Source organism: Protopterus annectens, chromosome 3.part1 (assembly GCF_019279795.1).
Source record: "Protopterus annectens isolate FY-2018-M chromosome 3.part1, PAN1.0, whole genome shotgun sequence".
Taxonomy (NCBI): Eukaryota; Metazoa; Chordata; order Ceratodontiformes; family Protopteridae; genus Protopterus; species Protopterus annectens.
The window spans coordinates 137,745,620-137,768,249 of NC_056732.1; the positions used below are offsets into that span (position 1 = coordinate 137,745,620).

Genomic DNA, 22,630 nt, shown 5'->3' on the forward strand with positions numbered 1-22,630 from the left:
TTCCCTTTTGGGATTTAAGTTTTATTCTGGAAGCATTGACAAAGCCATTTGAACCAGCTTTCCTGTACCTCATTGATGTTCCTTTCTTGGCAACTGCTAGTTTTGGAAGCAGTCATTTCTGCTAGGAGATTTTCTAAGCTTCAGGCACTTTCTCCAGCTGCCCTTTGTATTTTTTGTTCCACAAGGAAAGAGTGTCTGCCCATACTTAACCCATCCTTTCTTCCTAAAATAGCTTTTGAATTGACCATGATACAACTGTTGCATTTGCCAGTATTTTTCCTATTTCTAATAAAAGGAAAGCACTTTCTTCGTACCTTGGACATGTGTAGACAAGTCTATTTCTACCTTCGCCGAATGCGTAATTTGAAAGATTCACACCTATTTCCTTTGCAGCTTACAAACTAGGCAAAAAAGGTATACAAAGTTGCTCTTTCCAGATGGCGTTCAGATTGCATTGCTTGCATCTGCATCTCTCTCAACCACCCAAGGTAAACCCAAAGCTCATTTAGCTAAGGTAGTGGCAGTTTTTACAGCCTTTTTCAGGTGTTCATTGTTAAATGAAATTCCGAAGCTTCCACTTGTATACATATTTACTATGTAGGTGGTATGAACATGGGCTGTAGATTCAGTCTTGGTGACACCCCAACCCCTGTGCGAAAATGGGGGTGGGGTTATGGATGGGATAGTATGTTTTCTCTTTAGCAGCCAACCTGACCTGTCATTCCATTTGATATTGTTAAATACCTGGCTGTGTGGCAGAGAAATGGAGCAGTGACTGTGACCCAGGCAACCAGAGTTTGAGTAGTTGCTAAGGCAGCAGGAATGGTAGGAGTAAGCAGTTCTCTTCATCTTGCCTGCCCTGGGATGAGCTTAAAAGTTCTGCTTGCATTTTCATAATGGAGACAAGAGTGTTCTACCAGACACAGCAGGCAGCTATTTGTAGGTTAGATATTGGGGGGGTGGGGGCTTAATTTGGATATATCATTAGGCATGGTGGTGTGCCTGTCATCCCTTTTAGGCTTTCCCCATCCCCTTTATAAAATCCTTGCCTTCAGCTGAACATGATCCTTGTACCCCCCCCCCCTCCAACTCTCAGCGTTGTGAAGGGAAGAGCAGTAATCTTGCCATGTAGCGGACTAAAGGGTTATTTTTCCATGGAGCAGAAGGCACCACTTGTCACAAAACCTCTAGAAGGTTTTCGGATATCTTCCAAGAAGGAATAAATTGGTCTTTGGGGCTAAGGCTATAAATCACTGGTGAAAAAAAAGGTTAAAAAGTGTGTAGCATCTTAAGTGCTACTGTGATCAGTTTAAAAATGAAGTGTTGTATTAAAAAGTGAACATGTTAATATCTACCTGCCATAAATTTATTTTATATTCTAATATGATCATACTGAGAAACTCGGAAAATCTAGAAATATTGTTCTAATACTTATGAATTTATATAATTTCTGGTGTGTGTGCACTGCAATGAAGATTAAATGTTAAGGCTTAAAAATTTGTGTTTTTAATCACGCAAAAGGTGCAGCTGCACAGTAAAAATAAAACTAAGCTGAACACGTCAAACATATCTATTTGGGTCATTGGGTAATGCAGTCAACTCTTGTGGACCTTTGTCAGCTATGATGTTCATAGACTTTAACAGTTACAGCAAGTATAAGTAGCACAAAAATAAAAATGTGTCAATATTAACTTATGTGTGGGTCATAAAAAACATATGTTTTAATTTTGTTTCTCTCCCTCTTTGCCAGGTATCAGCATGGGGTGGTTACGTATTTATCATCAATCTTATCCCGTTGCACGTGTTTGTTTTACTGCTTATGCAGAGGTTCAGCAGGAGAGTCTACATAGGTGAGAAATATGAGTTGTTGAATATCTTCATATATTCTTCCTTGTTTGCTATTAATTATGATGCAAATAGAGTTTACAGTACCTGCATTTGTGGTGTACATTAGGTAACCAGGTAGATTTGTGGCACAAATGGAAAATTTCTGTCATTTCAAGATATAACCTGTGAAATAGAAAATACGTTTGTGATTTAAAACCAATGCATAGATTTTGCTTTGAACTTTTCCCTGAACTTCTGAGTTGCTTATAAAAATTTGGCTAAAGCAAATATGATGTTAGAAGTAACCGTATTATGTTCATCACACTGATCACTGCTGCAGTAGCTCTGGCTATATCCTGCCAAGGATATTGCAGCTGTCCATCTTCCAAAGCATCAGGGCACCTTTCATGCACACACTGTCAGTCAGCTGAGTTGAGCTGACTAAAAAGATAGTTTTGGGTGCCAAACCCTTTAGAGCTTTTTTGCCACCAAAGAGTAGTAGGCTCATCTGCGTGCTTTCGAGGCTTGATGATCTGCTTGTGGTGATTCTTTGCTGGGCAAATAAGTACCCATTTGGAAAAATACCTTGCACTGTATAGTAATTGTTACTTAATTGTACTTTCTGTTTAAGAAAGTTATTTTTAAGCTCGATGTATGTGTATGTTTTTAAGTGCTGTTATGAGAGTTAACGGGAATGCTTTTTTTTTCATGTCAGGTTAAACATTTTGAAAACTATTTTTTCTGCAGACAAAACTGTTACTTTTTGGGGCTGGCAAAGTGTTTTAAGTGCCTTTTGCTGTGTGTTTGTAGGGGGGAAGTGTTGATGTCCTATTGTCATGTTGCAGTATTCTTTACTGTAGAGGAGGTGGCTGCATGCAGCACTGTACATCCAGCCAAACATCCTGCCAGTATACCAAAGTCTTTGGAAGGGGGTACGTGTGACGTTGATTGTGTGCCATAAACGTCTGCTATAAATGTGATGTCTGCATGTACCCAACTCAGAACTTTCCTGCCGCAGTAATCATCAGATGTCCGATCGCCAGCTAGAGGTGTTTTTGCTTGTTTGCTAATGTTCGATTGTCCACCAACGGATAAGTTACCTTTCTTATTTATTGTGAGGTTTAACTGTATTCCAGCTTTTCATGACTTTTAGGAAGGGCAAGTGTGCTTGTGGAAGACTGATTCCACACAAGGACACTCATGATCAGTGTGTATTTTGTTTAGGCGAGGAACACTATTACAAGGCATGTGCTGTCAATCGTTTGTTCCTAAGACCTTAAGAAGTCGATTAGCTTCCTTAAAAATCTACCTAGAAAGCCAAAGGCTCCAACGTCTGGCCTTTGGTATGGAGGGCGCTGCAGTTTGTCCGATGAGCTGCCAGGAACTAGGCCTGAAACTGTATCTGCACCTCAGGAATCTGTCAAGTCTCTCGAGGAGAGTGAGAGACCGGGGACTCTTCGGATCTCTGATTTACCCTCTGAGCCAGAAACCTTATTGGACGCCGGATCGTAGGAAATCCATGGTACGTCCTCTGAGGTTTGTGAGCCATCAGACCCTGATGGCGAGAGGGAACCATGGCTCCCTGATTCGGATAGACCTGCTGCTTCCCTTCCAACTACCCCGACGTTGGCCCTATGGCCTTCTAAAGTGCCTGTTTCTCTTAAAAGAAAGCAGAAACTTAAACATACTACAGCCCCAGCACTTCTGAGTGGGAAGCCTTTTCACAGAACTTATTTAAGGATTTTCAAGCCTTTCAACCCCAGTTGCCCCAACCACCACTTTCAGCCCAGTGTCTGGAAGATTCTGAAGAAGATACCTCCTCCTCTGAGTCCCTATCCTACTCTCAAACTGAATCCCCTAAGGTTTTTGCCATCCAAGAGGAAGATTCTTTGAGTCCAGACTCCCCTGATGAAGACTTCTCTTTTGGGGACACTATTAATCTTGTGAGCCAGCACTTCCAATGGGATGTTTCTGTAGTCTCTGATAATAAAAGAAGATCTTTTGAACTTTTGCCGATGGAACAGTAATCTCCTTCTGCTGTTCCCCCTGTGCTCCCAGCAGTTCTGGATGCTTTTCAAGCAGCTTCCAAGAGTACTGAGTCCCAGCCCCCAGCATCCAAAAGACTGGACAGGTTTTATAAAGTCCCCTCTCAGTCTCTGTTGCTGTTGAGAAAGCCACCAGCAGAATCTGCTGTTGTAGCAGTTTCTGCAGACAGATCTTCTAGACAGTTACCATCTTCCACTCTTTTCCCCTCGGATAAAGATAGCAGATTTATGGATAGACAGGGAAAGAAAATTTATTTCTTCCACCCTTACCATTAGTGCTTTAAATTACCAGGCACACATGGCACGGTTGGTCTTTCATAACTTAGCTAAGGCATCTTCTCTTCTGCTTGTCTTGCCTGATTCCCCAGCAAAGGCTCAAATTACTACCTTCCTTTCCACAGCTTCCCAAGTAACCAGACACTCCAGTAAGTGTAGTTACGATGCTGTGGAGACTTCTTGTTAGTCTGCAGCTTACTAGTTCAGTCCTTCTGCGCTGTTCATGGCTGAAACTACAGCCTTTACCACTGGAATTTCAGTCTAAACTGTTAGATGCCCCCCTTGATAACTCTGCACTATTTGGTACTGCTTTTGCTGAACTCTTCAAATCTCTTCAGGAGAAAGGAAAAGAACTGCAGAATTTGAAACATCTACTTGTTTCTCCCATACCTAGATACCGCAGAAACTATTCTCAAAAAGCTACCTGTTAGGAGACTAATCTGCTCCATCTACTGGCCATACTAGGGGTAGGAGACATTCTAGATGCCCATCAACCCCTAAAACATCTACTGCCTCCATTCTTTCCTTTCTGAGACAAACCTGGTCAAGACAGAGCTCCCCATCTGTGACTTGGCTCAGCTGCCTCACCACACCCCTCTCCCTGCGTCTCACCCTATCTCTCCCCTCCTGGCAAATGATCACCACCAATCAGTGGGTGATGTTCATCGTGTTTTACTGCTGCAGTCATTACACTTGGGTTATCCTGCCGTCAGGCGGTCCTGCAGTCGGCCAGAGTTCCAAAGTCTTGGTCCGGCGTCGGTTGCTGTAGCTTTTTCCCTGACGTCAGTGCACCAGGGGTATATAAGATGCAGCCGACGCCATTTTCTTCAGTCTTTCTTGCCGCGCGGTGCCCGAAGCAAAAGCAGTTTGCAAGTGCTGGTCGGCCGACTCTTGAGATTTTCAATTCGAATTTCAGAACCAAAGTCTTCAATAAAGCTAAGTACCCCGTTGGGGAAACTTTTTCTTGCCTCAGACCGATGTCAGTAAAAGTTAATAATTGTATTTCTTGTGGGAAGCAAATACCTCATAAGGATTTTCATTCTTACTGTATTCCATGCCTAGGCCCAGATCACGACGTCACTAGTCGGTTTTGTGCTAGATTTAACAAAAGCGCTATTAAACGTCTGTTTGATTTTGCTCGCCATTACTTTGACCGAAGGTTTAATTATACCATGCCGTCAGAACAACTGACAACCGGAATACACAATAAACGCAAAGACAAGGATAAGGACAGGCACCCGAGGCCCAAAACTGACTATGAAGCCTCTTCTAGGCCAGTCGCCGGTTCTCAGTGAGACGCTTTCGCAGTCCCTTACACCCGCTATCTCAGAGCCACAGGCCACCTCTGACTCCCACGTGAAGTTGTCTAGGCCTCTGGATACTCAAGGTGTTGGGCCTACAGAAACTAACCCTTCAGATGGGTCCGGAGCCGTTGAGCAGGCATCTGCTTCTGAGGGTGTTTTCAGACCTTCACAGCTTAACATAAAAACTACAGCCAAGTCTAAAAGTCCATTAAAGACAAAGAAGCAAGTACAGCATTCACCTGGACAGGCCTCCATGCTTAAAAAACAGATGCTCAAAATGGCCAAAGACTTAATTACTCTGATCAGGGGTACCCATCCCCCTCCTGATAAAAGGCCTAGGCAGGATACAGACTATGACTCCTCTGACCAGGTTTCCGTCTATTATGATTCCTCTTCAGACCAGGGATATTCTTTACCCCCCTATAAGGACTCTGATGCTGAAGAATCTATTCCTTCAGCCTCTCCTCCTGAGGATTATTCTTTTGGGGAAACTTTACATACCATGAGGGAGCATTTCATTTGGGAGGGCCAGGATTGCTCAGAATCCAAGAAAAGGCTCAGACTTCCTTTTATTGCCTCAGCACAGGCCCCTTGCTATTCTGCCAGTGTTAGATATTGTGGATGATGTGTTTTCTGAATCCAGTTTAAACCCTGATTCTTTGCCCTCTGCTCCAGTCAAGCCAGACAGGTACTACAGAGTCCCTGACTCACACAAATTTCTTTATAAAAACCCTGTTGCTGACCCAGAAACTGACCCAGAAACTATTTCCCAGTGTCCTAAAGGGGTAAATCCAGTTCCATCTGACAGGGATTCTAGAGCATTAGACAGATGGGGGAAGAAAGTTGACACCTCTGCAACTTAAGCAGTGAGAGCTTTAAATTGCCAGTTTCACATGCTTAAATACCAACAATATTTAATGTCTCTGTTAAAACAGAAAATGATTGCAAGTTCAGAACATCCTGACTATAAGGAAATGCAGGATTTATTGCATGCAGCTGAGCAAGTGGGAAAACATACTCTGCAATGTGGTTTTGATTCATTAGAGGCTTCTTGTAGAGCAGCAGTTACAGGATCTGTGATTCGAAGGCATGCTTGGTTAAAAGAATAGGGTTTACCTGATCATGTTAAGGCTAAATTATTGGATGATCATTTGCAGCAGGATATTTTATTTGGTGTTAAGGCAGATGATGTATTAAAGAAAATGGAGGATAAGGCAAAATCTATGCAAACAGTGAAGGATTTCTTACAGGTACAGCCACCTCGATTTAGCAGAAATTGGCCTTCAAAGAATTGGTCCTTTCCAGTGTCAGACAGACCACAAAGAGGCAGATACAGACGCCCAAGAGGCAGATCTCAGCCCCAAGGCTCTTACAGACCATGACAGTGGGGTGCTGCAACCCCAAAAGGAGGTCAAGACAAGTCACAACCTTACAGGAAACAGACCCAATGACTTCCCCCTTCGAATGCCAAGCACTTACCTTGTGGCAGCTCCCCTAGGCATATAATCACCCAAGACAAATGGGTTCTGAAAATTGTGTCTCAAGGTTACAGGTTCCACTTTCACACTCTACCAAGGCTAAAAGGAATGCCAGACCTGCCACAAAATCAATGGGCAGAGGCACAAAAACAAATTACAGCCCTCATGGACATGAGAACTATTCAAAAAGTGCCACAACAGGAACAAGGACAAGGATTTTACTCAAGACTTTTCCTGGTCCCCAGAAAGGACAAAGCCTGGAGACCCATACTAGACCTTTCTACTCTAAATACTTACCTGGATGGTCCGAAATTCAAAATGTTGACAGTACAGCAGCTTCTTCCCATGCTGGGCAAGAAGGCTTGGCTTGTTACTTTGGACCTCCAAAGAGGCATACCTGCATGTCCCTATCAGACAAAATTGCAGAAGATACCTCAGATTCACAGCTGGTTCAATGCATTACCAATTCTCTGCACTGCCCTTTGGTTTACCTACTTCACCCAGGGTCTTCACAAAGTGCCTGGCACCAGTAATTGCATTTTGCAGACAAAAAGGAATTCAAATATATCCATACCTGGACGACTGCCTTATTCAAGCAGAGAGCAAGGACGTTCTTCTAAAGCATCTGGCGTTTGTAAAAAGGTTGCTAATTTGCCTAGGGTACACAGTAAACAAAAAGAAGTCGAAACTAGTGCCCTCACAAGAGATAATATTCCTGGGTGCCATCTTAAGTACAATGGCCCAGATGGCTTATCTCATGCTAGACAAGCAAGGACAACTGACTCAGTACTTTCAATTGATGGCAACAAAAACCCAACTCCCTGCAAGAAAAATTCTGCTAGCCTTGGGATTCATGGCATCCTGCATTCTACTAATTCCATATGCCAGACTGCATATGAAGAAATTACAATGGTACCTAAAAAGTGTTTGGACTCAACACTGTCACCGTTTGGAAACGGTAATACCACTAATTCCCTGCCTGCAACAGGAGTTTCGATGGTGGGCACAGGCATGTCACCTCAACAAGGGACAGCCTTTCACTCTTCCCACAGCCAGGCAGACATTAACAACAGATGCTTCGGATTACGCTTGGGGAGCGCACATGGCAGGAATATGTATTCAGGGCAAGTGGACCGCAGACCGAATACATCTTCACATCAATCAAAAAGAGATGTTGGCTGTACAAAATGCCCTAACAGCTTTTAAGGACCTTCTGCATCCAGGACAACTATTATTGAAGACAGACAACACCACAGTTATGTGGTACATAAGCAAGGGGGCACTCATTCTTATCCCCTATGCAGACAAGCCATAACCTTGTGGAACGCCGCTCTAAACTATCAAGTTCATCTACAAGCACAATTCCTGCCAGGAAAGAAAAATACTCTGGCAGATGACTTAAGCAGAAACATCATGGATCCTCACGAGTGGAAATAAAATCCACAAGTTTTCAGCATGATAATGCAAAAATGGGGGTGCCCAGGCATAGATCTTTTTGCCTCCCCAATGAATTGCCAACTACAAAAATTCTGCACAAGGACTTATCACACACAGGCATGGAAAGTGGATGCTCTCTCGTTCAGCTGGAAAACCCTACAAGTTTATGCCTTCCCACCACTTCCTCTCCTTTCAAAGGTACTCCTAAAAGCCAGACAAGAAAAACCACAGATGATCCTGATTGCCCCAGACTGGCCACGCCAGCACCGGTACCCAATCTTAAAGAACTTCGCTCAAGGCCCACCGTGGATTTTACCTCAAACTCCACACCTTCTGACTCAACAAAACAATCAGATCCTGCACAGTCAGCTCAAAACTTTAAACCTGGCTGCATGGCAGACTATTATGGATGTCATTTGAGGCCAGGAGGCCTAGTACCAGGAAATCTTATTCAGAAAAGTGGAAGAGATTCTGTGCCTGGAACCAGGCTCAAAGCTTTGACCCTCTTGTCCCAAATATTCCTCAGATTTTACCATATTTAACTGAGATGCTGGACAAAGGACTATCTTTTTCATCCATTAAGATCCATGCCTCTGCCATCTCGGCTCATTACAACACAGATCCTCCTATTCTCTCATCCATTGCTAAAACAGTACCTCAGAGGGGCTAAAAACATAAGACTGCCCTGGAGAGCACCAACTTGTGACAGCAATTTTGTCTTGGAAAAACTAACTTTACCCCCTTTTGAGACAGCCAATTCAGCAGAATTAAAATATGTATCATGGAAAACTGCTCTGCTTCTGGCAATGACCTCAGCACGAAGAGTCTGACAGTCTTACAGGCACTAATGGCAGTGGAGCCTTTCATCATTTTTCACCAAGACAGGGTTTCTTTACGAACAAAACCCTTCATTTATGCCTAAGGTGGTATCCAGTGTGGCTCTTAACCAAACTATTCACTTGCCAACTTTTTATCCAAATCCCCAGAATAAAGGGGAGAGACTTCTGCATTCCTTGGACATACAGCAATTACATTTCTACTTGGACAAAACAAAAGCTTTCAGAAAAACTGAACAATTGTTTGTAGCATATGCTGCAGGATCATAGGGAAAGGCTATTTCAAAGCAGACCATTTCAAAGTGGATAGGACACTGTATCCGGTTCTGCTACACACAGCATGGCAAACCTGTACCTAGTAAAATTAGGCCACATTCCACCAGGGCAACAGCCACTTCAACTGCCTACCTTAGAGGAGTACCTACCAAAGATATCTTGGAAGCTGCAACTTGGAGTTCAGTGCACACCTTTACCAAGCATTATCACTTGCCTCTTTATTCTAGATCCAGAGCTGGCTTTGCCACTGCAGTGTTGCAAGGCCTCATAGCCACCCCAAATCCTCTATAGAACCAGCCACCCTAACTCAGCTTTGGGATTCAACCCAAGTGTAATGACTGCAGCAGTGAAACACGAACATAGTACAGTTTTGTACCTACCATAAATGTAGATGTTAGTGTCTTCACTGCTGCAGTCCAGGTTACCCACCCGCCATCCCCTCTTTCTTACCTGGAACTTTACTATACCTTTCTACCGTATACTACCTATGTGGTGTATTTGCTGGTACCTGAAGGTTTTGTTTTTACCTTTATTGCATTTTTTTTAGCAATTTACATTGCCTACCTATTTGGGGCACCTGACATCTGGGGCAAGAAAAACTGAAAAAATGGCGTCTGCTGCATCTTGTATACCCCTGGCGCACTGACGTCAGGGAAGAAGCGACAGCAATCGACGCCGGACCAAGACTTTGGAACTCTGGCCGACTGCGGGACCGCCTGACGGCAGGATAACCCAAGTGTAATGACTGCAGCAGTGAAGAGACACTAACATCTACATTTATGGTAGGTACAAAACTGTACTTCATCCATCATCCAAAATTAATATTTCATGGCTTGGTGGGTTCTTCCACTTTTCCATGGCATCCCACAGCCACCAACTTCTCAATTACACCTTTTCCCTACCATCCTAATACAACTTCTGGTACAAGGCACAATTCAGCCTGTCCCACGAGAACACATAGGCAAAGGTTTTTACTCCAGGATGTTTCTGTTACCCAGGAAAGATGGTCCCTGGAGACCAATCTTAGACCTGTCCTATCGCAACCTGTTCCTCAAGGTTCCCATGTTCAAGATGCTTATTCTACAGACCTTACTGCCCCTTATCTCATATCAGGCTTACATGGTCTCTGTGGACCTGAAGGATGCCTATCTACGCATACCCATTCATCCCACTTGCAGCAAATTCCCATGTTTCTCTGTAGGCTGTTCTCATTTTCAATTTTGTGCTTTACCTTTTTGTTTTCACTACTGCACCCAGGTTCTTCACAAAATGTCTGCTGTGATAGCTCACTGCAGGCTGCTTGGGAGTTCTAATATATCCCTATCTGGACGACCTTCTGATCATTCACAGAAACCCTAATACCCTAACTCAGCATCTGCAAAAGGTTTCCAACATCCTGGAAACATGCAGGTTCACTCTGAATGTGCCAGAATCTCAGTTCACTCACAGCCATGACCTTATCTTCCTAGGTTGCAGGATACAGACAGAATTGATGACTGCCTTTATCCCCCAACAAAAGATAGGCAGTTTGATTCAATACCTCCACTCTCTGCTTCCTCTCTCAACCTTGACAGCCAGACAGTTCCTAAAACTTTTAGGACACATGGCTTCGTTGATCCCTATGCTACCCCTGGCCGAACTTCACATGAAATTTCAGTGGTGTCTAAAAACTCTCTGGAGCAGACACCTACAGCCCATAGAGTCCACCATCCCTCTTTTGCCATGTCTAAAAAAGGAACTTGGGTGGTGGATCACACAAATCTATCTCAACCAGGGACTCCCCCTACAAATTCCAACTCTAGTACAGCATCTTTACACGGATGCTTCAGACCTGGGTTGGGAAGCAGTGCTGCATCTACATTCCAGGCAACACAATGCACAGGGCACCTGGTCCTCAGACAGACAAAAGGATCACATCAACATCAAGGAGTTGAGAGCTCTACTACTAGCTCCACAGACTTTTCAACAACTACTACTACCAGGTACACAGAGCCCTTACAGACAACATGACTGTACTGTGTTATGTCAACAAGAAGGGAGGGACAAAATCCTAGCCGCTATGCTCCTTAGCTACACAAATTTGGAGTCTCACCAGCACACAGTTAGTCCACCTACTGGTCTAGCTAGGACTAGAAAAAATTAGAACTTCAGAAAATGTTCTGGCAGACACACTGAGCAGAACAATGGCACCCTCCTATGAATGGATGTTGCACAGGGAGGTGTTTCTGGACATTGTACACAGGGCATTCCAAAAACATTTGTTTGCCGCCTCCCATATCAGACAGATGCCCCTCTTCTGCACAAGGCTACTACACCCACAAGCCTGGAAAGTAGACGCCTTCTCCTTCTCTTGGGGGAAGATGTACCTGTATGCCCCCCATCCCCATATCTGTAATTCAGAAAGCCTTACTGAATATTCAAAAAGACAAACAAAAAATCTTACTGGTGACCCCCTTTTGGCCAAGACAGCATTGGTTCCCTCTTCTATTACAGCTAACCAAGGGCAATCGCCACAAGTTATCAGAAAGGTTCAATTTACTCACACAAGACAAGGGATCCCTGATATACATCCCTAGCTTCAAAACTTGAACTTGACCCTGTGGTTCATAAACTTCTGATCCCTTTTCACCACTAATAATCAGAGGACATACTCAAAGTCCTGTAGGAGGCCAGGAAAGCTAGCTCTAGAAAAAAAATTACATTCCGAAGTGGGAAAGATTTTCCAGGTGGTGTTCTAAGAAACAGGACCCTTGGGCGGTTCCAGTGCCTTTGGTCCTTGCCTATTTGTGTGAGCTCCTGCATTCTGTATTATCGTACTGTCCTGTAAAGGTACATTTGTCTGCAATCACTGCTTGTCTGTCTATGCTTCCACCTTTAGCATCCAGACTGGAGGTAAAACTATTCCTTAAAGGAGTTCTGCATATTAGACCTCCTAGGAAACCTGTTCCTCCACCATGGGACCTTAATTTTGTACTGGAAAAACTAACAATACCCCCCTTTGAACCAGCCTTTTCGGCTACTGTTAAGATGTTCTTCGTGTTTAACTGTTGCAGTCATTACATTTGGGTAATCTGCTGGCAGGTTGCCGTCAGTCGGCCTGAATTCCAAAGTCTTGGGTCCTGCGTCGGCTGCTGTCTCCTCTTCCATGATGTCAGGTCATCAGGGGTATAAAACAAGCAGCTGACACCATTTTCTTTAGTCTTTCTTGCCGCACGGTGCCTGAAGCAGAAGCATTTTGCAAGTGCCGGTTGGCCGACTCCTGAAATATTCGAGTTGGAGTTTCAGAACCGAAGTCTTCACTAAAGCTAAGTACCCCATTGGGGAAACTTTTTTCTTGCTCCATACCGATGTCAGAAAAAGTTAAAAATTGTATTACTTGTAGGAAGCAAATACCTCATAAGGATTTCCACTTATACTGTATTCCTTGCCTAGGCCCTGATCACAATGTGCTTGGCTGTCGGTTTTGTGCTAGATTTAACCAACACACTATTGAGAGTCGGTACAGTTTTGCCTCAAATTTTGGAAACAGATTTAACTACCCAGAAATGTCGTCTGATAGCAATCCGACTACTGGAGTACATTAACGCAAAGAAAAGGACAGAGAGACAGTCGAGGTCCAAAACCGACGACGAAGCTTCTCCTAAGCCAGTCGCCGGTACTCAGTGAGGCACTTTTGCAGCCCCTGATACCTGCTACTTTCAAGTCACAGGCCCCCTACCGACACCCATGTGGAGTCTGGCATGCCGCGAGATACATCCGTGGGTCCAATACCTTGAATATCTCCCTCGGATGGATCCGGAGCCGCTGAGCAGGCACCGGCTTCTGAGGGTGTATTCAGGCCTCAACATTTTTATATCAAACCAACAGCTGCAAAACCAAAGACAAAAGCAACTTCTAAAACTAAAAACTGACGCATGAGCCACGTGCACAGGCCTCTATGCCTAAAAAACAGATGATCAAAATGGCTGAAGACCTGATTACCTTGATCAGGGGTTTCCATCCCCCTCCAGATAAGAGGCCTAGGCAAGACACTGATTATGAATCTTCAGATCAGGTTTCTATTTCTTCTGATTCCTCTTCTGATCAGGAATTATCTATACCTCCCTATGAGGATTCTGATGCAGAGGAATCTATACCATCTGCATCACCACCTGAGGATTATTCATTTGGAGAAACCTTGCATACCTTGTAGGGAGCATTTTCACTGGGAGGCGAGATTTCTCAATCAAAAAAGACTCTGGGATTTCCTTCTCCCTCAGCACAGGCCTTTAGCCATACCCTGTTTTAGACATTGTGGATGATGTGTTTTCGGAGTCAGTCTTGACCCCTGACTCCGGCTCCCAGCAAGCCTGACAGATAATACCTGACTCACACACATTTTTATTTAGAAACCCTGCTGCTGATCCTGAAACTATTTCACAGGGTCCAAATGGAGTTAAGGCCTCGACAACAAAAAATCCTACCCCCTGTGACAAAGATTCAAGGGCACTGGATAGATGGGGAAAAAAGGTTTATATATCTGCAACCTTGACAATTAAGGCCTTAAACTGCCAGTTTCATATGCTCAAGTATCAACAACATGTTATGGGATTGCTGAAACAGAAAATGATTATTTCTGAATGTGCAGAAAATAAAGAATTGCAGGAATTATTGCATGCAGCCGAACAGGTTGGAAAGCATACTTTGCAATGTGGTTTTGATTCTTTAGAGGCCGCCTGTAGGGCCGCAGTTACTGGATCTGTGATTAGGAGGCATGCCTGGTTAAAGGAACAAATTTTGCGTGAGCATGTTAAAGCTAAATTGCTAGATGCACCTTTACAGCATGATACTCTGGTATTAAGGCAGAAGAGGTTTTTAAAGAAAATGGAAGACAAAGTTAAGTCTATGCAAATTGTAAAAGACTTCTTACAAGTGCAGCCCCCAAGATTCAGTAGACACTGGCCTACAGAAAATTGGTCCTTTCCTGTGTCAGAGCTCAAAGGGGCAAATCAAGACGCCCAAAGGGTTCCAGATACCAGGCACAAGATTCATACAGGTCAAAGCAATGGGGCGCGCTTCTACCTTCAAATCTGGAGGAGATAAAGCGCAAACCTACAGAAAACAGTCCCAATGACTTCCCTTTGCTTTCACCAAGCACTTATCTTTTGGCAGCACCTTTAGGGGGAAAATTAGCACCTTTTGCTCAAAATTGGCAGTTAACCCAGGACAAGTGGGTGCTAAACATAGTAACACAGGGATACAGATTCCATTTCCATACTCTGCCAATGGCAAATGGTTGGTCAGATTTGCCAAAACATCAATTGGCAGAGGCACAGAAACGGGTTATGTCCCTCATGGATATGTGGGCCATTCAGCCAGTACCAGAACAGGAAAAAGGACAAGGTTTTTACTCGACTGTTCTTGGTACCCAGAAAAGACAAGGCCTGGAGGCCAATATTGGATTTATCGATTTTGAACACATACCTGGACATTCCATATTTCAAAATGCTGACTTTGCAGCAGCTTCTGCCCATGCTGGGCAAGAATGCTTGGCTGGTGACATTAGACCTAAGAGGTATACCTGCATGTCCCAATAAGACAAGTCGTGCAGAAGATACCTCAGATTCAAAGCTGGCTTAATGCATTGCCAATTCTCCCCACTGCCCTTGCACTTATCTACTGCACCCAGGGTCTTTACAAAGTGCCTGGCACCAGTAATTGCATTTTGCAGACAAAGAAGTATATATCTTTACTTGGACAACTGTCTCATTCAAGCAGAGAACAAGGACATTCTTCTTCAACACCTGGCATTTGTGAAAAGGCTTCTAACATGCCTAGGGTACACAATAAACAAAAAGAAATCGCAACTGGTACCCTCTCAAAAGATAACATTCCTGGGTGCAAGCTTGAGTACAGCTGCCCAGATGGCTTGCCTCACGCCAGACAAGCAAAGGCAACTGATTGCTTACTTCAAACTGATGGCAACAAAAACCCAGTTATCTGCAAGACAAATTCTGCAGGCTTTGGGCTTCATGGCATCCTGCATTCCTACTAATTCCATATGCAAGACTGCATATGAGGAAACTTCAGTGGTACCTAAAAAGTTTATGGCGTCAACATCGTCACAGTCTGGAAACGATGATTCCTCTCATTCCCTGCCTACAGCAGGGGTTTCTATGGTGGGCAAAGGCTTGTCACCAAAACATGGGATGGCCCTTCATTCTACCCCCTGCCAGCTACACCTTAACAGATGCATCAGATTATGCCTGAGGGGCCCACATGGCGGGAAGATGCATTCAGGGCATATGGACCCCAAAACAAATGCATCTACATGTCCACCACAAAGAGATACTAGCTGTTCAAAATGCCTTGACATCCTTCAAGGACTTGCTTCATCCAGGACAACTACTGATAAAGATGGACAACACCATGGTCATGTGGTATATAAACAAGCAGGGGGTCACGCACTCGTACCCCCTTTGCAGATTAGCCATGGCACTGTGGGACACAGCTTTGACTTACCAAATACATCTTCAAGCTCAATTCCTGCCAGGAAAATAAAATACTCTGGCAGACTATTTAAGCAGAAACCTGATGGATTCTCACGAGTGGAAACTAGATCCACAAGTCTTCAGCATGGTAACAAAGAAATGGGGGAGCCCAGACTTAAATCTATTTGCCTCCCCTCAGAATTATCAGTTGAAAAGATTCTGCACAAGGACTTAACAGACAAGCATGGAAAGTGGACACACTATCCTTCGGTTGGAAAACCTATCAGTTTACGCCTTTCCTCCACTGCCTCTTCTTCCTAAGGTTCTCCTAAGTCAGACAAGAGAAACCAAAGATGATCATAATTGCCCCGGACTGGCCCCGCCAATACTGGTACCCAATCCTAAGGAACTTGTCTCAATACCCAGCTTGGACCTTACCTCAAAGACCTCAACTACTGTCCCAGCAAAACAGTCCGATCCTGCACAATCTACTCCAGACACTGAACCTGGCAGCATGGCTGATCATGTAGTTATACAAACAACACCTCTCAGTAAAGCTGTGATGGATGTCATTTTGGAAGCCAGAAGGCCTAGTACTAGAAAATCTTATGCTGATAAATGGAAGAGATTCTGTGCTTGGAATCGAGCACAAGGAACTGATACAGCAGAACCAAATATTCCTCCGATATTTCAATACTTGACTGAGATGCTTGACAAAGGCCTGTCTTTCTCATCATTTAAAGTCCATGCCTCTCCATTTGGGCTCATTACAATACAGAGCCACCAATCTTTTCTCATCCTTTACTAAAGCAGTATCTTAGAGGAGCCAAAAATGTAAGGCCTTCTCGATCACCAATACCTGCATGGGACCTCAATAATGTGTTGGAAAAGCTCACCCTGCCTCCATTTGAACCAGCTGCTACTGTTGATATAAAGTTTTTATCATGGAAAACAGCTCTGCTACTAGCAATTACTTCAGCAAGAAGAGTCTCCGAGCTACAGGCCCTCATGGCTGTGGAGCCCTTTATCATATTTTACCCAGACAGGGCATCTCTGAGGACAAATCCAACATTTATTCCTAAGGTGGTTTCCAGTGTGGCTCTTGAATCTGCCAATCTTTTACCCAAATCCACAGAACAAGGGGGAGAGAATTCTGCATTCCTTGGACATACACAGCTAAGATTCTACTTGAGCAGGACTAAAACTCTAAAAAAAACTGAGCAATTACTAGTGACATATGTTGCAGGATCAGAAGGAAAGGCTATTTCAAAGCAGACTATTTCAAAGTGGATAAGCCACTGCATTTGTTTCTGCTACTTACACCATGGTAAATCTGTGCCCAAGGGCATTAGATCTCATTATACCAGAGCTGCAGCTACTTCAGCAGCCTTTCTCAGAGGAGTACCAACCAAAGACATTCTAGAGGCTGCTACTTGGAGTACTGTTCACACCTTTACAAAGCATTATCATCTAAGTCCAGGACAGGGCACTATATATAAATATATATATATATATATATATATATATATATATATATATATATATATATATATATATATATATATATTCAGGCCGACTGAGGGCAACCTGCCAGCAGATTACCCAAATGTAATGACTGCAACAGTGAATACACTCTAACATCTACATTTATGGTAAGTGTGCACAACTGTACTTTCTGCACATGGAAAATCATACTGCTGTTGGCTTTGACTTCTGCCAGGAGGGTCTCCAAACTCCAAGCCCTCATGTCCATCCCTGCTTACCTCATCTTCCACAAAGACTGTGTTTCCTTAAGGGCCAACCCATCATTCATGCCCAAGGTAATGAATGAACTCTCCTTGAATTAAACCATAAACTTGCCTGTGTTCTTCCCACATCCTCAGAACTCCTCGGAAAGGAGTCTCCATTGCTTACCTCATCTTCCACAAAGACTGTGTTTCCTTAAGGGCCAACCCATCATTCATGCCCAAGGTAATGAATGAACTCTCCTTGAATTAAACCATAAACTTGCCTGTGTTCTTCCCACATCCTCAGAACTCCTCGGAAAGGAGTCTCCATTCCTTGGATGTGCACAGGCAGCTCTGGTTCTACCTAGACAGGACTAAGACCATTAGAGAATCGGACCAGCTTTTTGTCTCCTTCCATCCCAGACGCTTGGGTAAAGCAGTCTCTAAACAGACCATTGCTTCTTGGATCTCAAAGGCAGTCACCTTCGCATGGCAAACCTTTAGCCTCTAAAGTGAAGGCTCATTCCACCAGGGCCACAGCTTCCTTCTGCAGCCTTTTTCAAAGGCCTAGACCATGTAGCCATTTTGGAGGCAGCAACATGGATGTTCTTCATGTTTCACTGTTGCAATCATTACATTTGGGTTATCTGCTTGCAGGTAGCCCTCAATCGGCCTGATTAACAAAGTCTTGGGTCCTGCTTCAGTTGCTGTCCCTTCTTCCATGACATCAGGGGTATAAAACATGCAGCCGATGCCATTACATCAGTCTTTCTTGCCATGCGGTGCCCAAAGCAGAAGCAGTTCGCAAGTGCCGTTGGCCGACTCCTGAAATTTTTGTTTTAGAGTTTCAGAACCAAAGTCTTTAACTAAAGCTAAGTACCCCATTGGCGAAATTTTTTCTTGCTCCTTACCGATGTCAGTAAAAGCTAATAATTGCATTACTTTTGGAAAGCAAATACCTCATAAAGATTTTCAGTTGTACTGTATTCCTTGCCTAGGCCCTGACCACGATGTGTTTTGCTGTCGGTTTTGTGCTTTATTTAATCCGCGCACTATCTGTCGTCTGTATATTTTCGCCTCTAAATATTTCGGTTCTCTGTTTAATTATCCAGAAATGTCTGTTAGCCTTCCGACTACCGGGATTCCGAAGAAACGCAAGGATAAAGACAGGCCGCCAAGGTCCAAAACTGCTGAAGGTGCTTCTCCTAAACCAGTCGCCAGTTTGCCGGTACTTAGTGAGGTGCTTTCGCAGCCCCTGATACCCACTACTTCTGATTCGCAGGCCTCTACCAAGACCCATTCGGAATCCGGTATGCCACAAGATGCTCCAACTATGGAACCCGCGGATGTCTCTACCTTGGATGGGTCCGGAGCCGCTGTGCAGGCACTGGCTTCTGAGGGTGTATTCAGGCCTGCGGACTTCCATATTAAACAAACGCCTCCTTCTTCACTTAGGCCTAAATCTCGAACTATGCTTAAAAAATGATGCCTAGGCCACATGCTCAGGCCTCCATGCCTAAAAAAAAATAAGAATGGCTGAAGATCTAATTACTCTACTCACGGGTAGCCCCCCCCCCCCTTCTGAGGGGCCTAGGACTGAATTTGTTTCAGACTCTTCTGACCAGGATTCTGTTTTTTCTGATTCTTCTGATCTGGATTTGCCCTTATCTACTTATGAGGATTCTGATGCAAAGGACTCTGTTCCCTCTGCATCCCCTACAGATGATTTTTCTTTTGTTGAAACCTTACATAATCTAAGGGAGCATTTCCACTGGGAAAGCCAGGATTTTTCTGACTCAAAAAAGAGGCTTAGGGATTTCTTACTCCTGCCTCAGCATATGCCTTTAGCTATTCCTCCTGTACTAGACATTGTTGAGGATGCTTTTTCGCAATCTAGTTTGGCCCCTGATTCTTTGTCTCCTGCTCCCAGAAAACCTGACAGATACTACAGGGTCCCTGAGTCACACAAGTTCCTTTTTAAGAATCCTATTGTGGATCCAGCGACTATTTCTCAGGGGCCCAAGGGCATTAAGGCTTCTACTGCTAAGAATTCTACCTCTTCTGATAGAGACTCCAGGGCGCTGGATAGATGGGGTAAGAAGGTTTACACTTTTGCAGCCTTGGCCATTAGGGCTTTAAACTGTCAGTTTCATATGTTAAAGTATCAGCAGCATGTTATTGGGATTGCTTAAACAGAAAATGATGTTGATTCCTGATTGTGTGGAAAATAAAGAATTACAGGATTTAATGCATTCTGCTGAACGGGTTGGAAGACCTACTTTGCAATGTGGTTTTGATTCATTAGAGGCCTCTTGCAGGACTGCTGTTACTGGGTCTGTGCTCAGAAGGCATGCTTGGCTTAAGGAGCAATCTTTACCTGATCATGTTAAAGCTAAATTGTTGAATTCTCCCTCAAGTCAGGATCGCCTATTTGGCAACAAGGCTGAGGAAGTTCTTAAAAAGATGGAAGATAAAGCTAAATCTATGCAGACTGCTAGATTTCTTACAAGTTCAGCCTCCTAGATTTAGTAGGCACTGGCCCTCTAAAAATTGGTCCTTTCCAGCCCCTTCCAGGTCTTCTCAAGCCAAACCCAGACACACCAGAAACAACAAGTTTCAGTCCCAGGGGACACGCAGGACTAAGCAGTGGGGGGTTTCCACTTTGGGAGTAATAAGACTCCTCACTATGGTAAACTGTCTCAATGATTTCCTTTTAAAATTTCCAAGCACTTCTCAACTGACTGCCCCTTTGTGGGGAAAGATTACTCTTCATGCAAAGAACTGGGAGCTCATTACCCAGGACAAATGGGTTTTAAATATAGTGTCCCGGGGATTCTTTCACACGTTGCCAACTCCAGACGGGTGGCCGGACCTGCTCCCAAATCAGTGGGCAGAGGCCCAAAAACAAGTACTTTCTCTCTTAAGCATGGGGGCTATTCAGTTGGTACCAGAAGAGGAAAAAGGGCAAGGTTTCTACTCAAGACTTTTCCTGGTACCCAGAAAAGACAATTCATGGTGTCCTATCCTGGATCTGTTTACTCTAAACACCTTTTTGGCGATTCCAAAATTCAAGATGCTGACTCTTCACCAGTTGCTTCCTATGCTAGGCAAAGAAGCCTGGTTGGCAACACTAGATTTAAAAGAAGCATACCTGCACATCCCAATCAGGGAATCTTGCAGAAGATACCTTTGCTTCAAAGCAGGCTACACACACTTTCAGTTCTCTGCACTGCCCTTTGGCTTATTTACTGCGCCCAGGGTATTCACAAAGTGCCTAGCTCCAGTTACTGCATTTTGCAGGCAAAGAAATATTTAAATATACCCATACCTGGACAATTGCCTATAATTCAGGCAGAAAGCCAGGACATACTTTTGAATCATTTGGTTTTTGTACAAAGAGTTCTAACCTGTCTGGGGTACACCATAAACAAAAAGCAATCTCACCTGGTACCCTGTCGACAATTTATATTCCTGGGAGCAAGCTTGAATACAACTTCCCAGATGGCTTTCCTCACGCCAGAGAAACAAATTCATTTGACAACCTACTTCAAACAAGTGGCCACAAAAACCCTGCTATCTGCAAGACAAATACTGCAAGCCTTGGGGTTCATGGCCTCCTGCATTCTTCTAATTCCATATGCAAGGCTGCATAAGAGGAAACTGTAGTGGTATCTAAAAAACATATGGTGTCAACATTCTCCGGATCTAGAAGCAATGATTCCTATCATACCTTGCCTACGCCTAGAGTTCCTTTGGTGGGCAGAGGCCTGCCACCAAAACAAGGGACTACCTTTCACACTACCCCTGCCGCCCAAACCCTAACAGACGCATCAGACTATGCATGGGGGACTCACCTGGCAGAGAAGTGCATTCAAGGCAAATGGAACCCAAATCAAATGCACTTTCATATCTATCAAAAAGAAGTGTTAGCTGTACAGAATGCTCTGACAGCCTTAAAGGACTACATTCTTCCAGGACAACTAATGGTAAAGACGGACAACACCACTGTTATGTGGTACATAAACAGGGGGGGGTACACATTCTTACCCCCTCTGCAGACTAGCCATGGCATTGTGGAACACAGCCTTGAGCTACGAAGTGCACCTTCAAGCTCAGTTCCTGCCAGGAAAATTAAATACACTGGCAAGACGGGCCAAGCCGAAACATCATGGACCCACACGAGTGGAAACTGGAACCAAGGATTTTCAACATGTTGACAAGTAAATGGGGGAGCCCAGATATAGACCTGTTTGTCTCTCCCCAGAACTACCAATTGGACAAATTTTGCACAAGGACTCACCACAAACAAGCCTGGAAAGTGGCTGCTCTGTCCTTCAGCTGGAAAAACCTATCAGTCTATGCCTCCCCCCCCCCCTCTGCTGTCCAAAGTACTACTAAAAATCAAACGGGACAAACCAAGGATGATTTTGATTGCTCCAGACTGGCCACGCCAACACTGGTACCCCCTCCTGCGCAGTGTGTAATGGCTATCCCCATGGCACCTGCCTTAGACTCCTTCCTTGTCCCAGCAGGAGAACCAGATTCTGCACCCTCAGCTTCTAACACTGAACCTTGCAGCATGGCTAATTACCTAATCTCTCCTTTACCATCCTTCAGTAAACCTGTGATGGATATCGTTTTAGTGGCAAGAAGGCCAAGTACTAGAAAATCTTATGCTGAAAAATGGAAAAGATTCTGTACTTGGAACCAGTCTCAAGGGATGAGCACAGCAGCGCCCAATTTACCTCAGATTTTACAATACTTGGACTGAGATTATTCACAAGGGCCTGTCATTTTCCTCCATTAAAATCCATGCCTCAGCCATTTCAGCTCATTATAACACAGAACCCTCCCCTCTTCTCTCATCCACTGCTCAAGCCGTTCCTCAGAGGGGCCAAAATTTTGAGACCACTCAGGAGAGCTCCAACCCCAGCCTGGGACCTTAACTTTGTTT

At 44.1% G+C, this 22,630-nt stretch overlaps 1 protein-coding gene across 1 annotated transcript in view; it reads left to right on the forward strand.

Annotated features, from left to right (window-relative positions):
• The window catches only part of STT3B (STT3 oligosaccharyltransferase complex catalytic subunit B), a gene marked incomplete in the record, with an annotated part of 781,351 nt that overhangs the window by 282,749 nt on the left and 475,972 nt on the right, over positions 1 to 22,630 (forward strand). Inside the window, 1 exon segment of the mRNA XM_044066668.1 lies at positions 1,751 to 1,850. Within this exon segment, the coding sequence (XP_043922603.1) occupies positions 1,751 to 1,850 (100 nt within the window).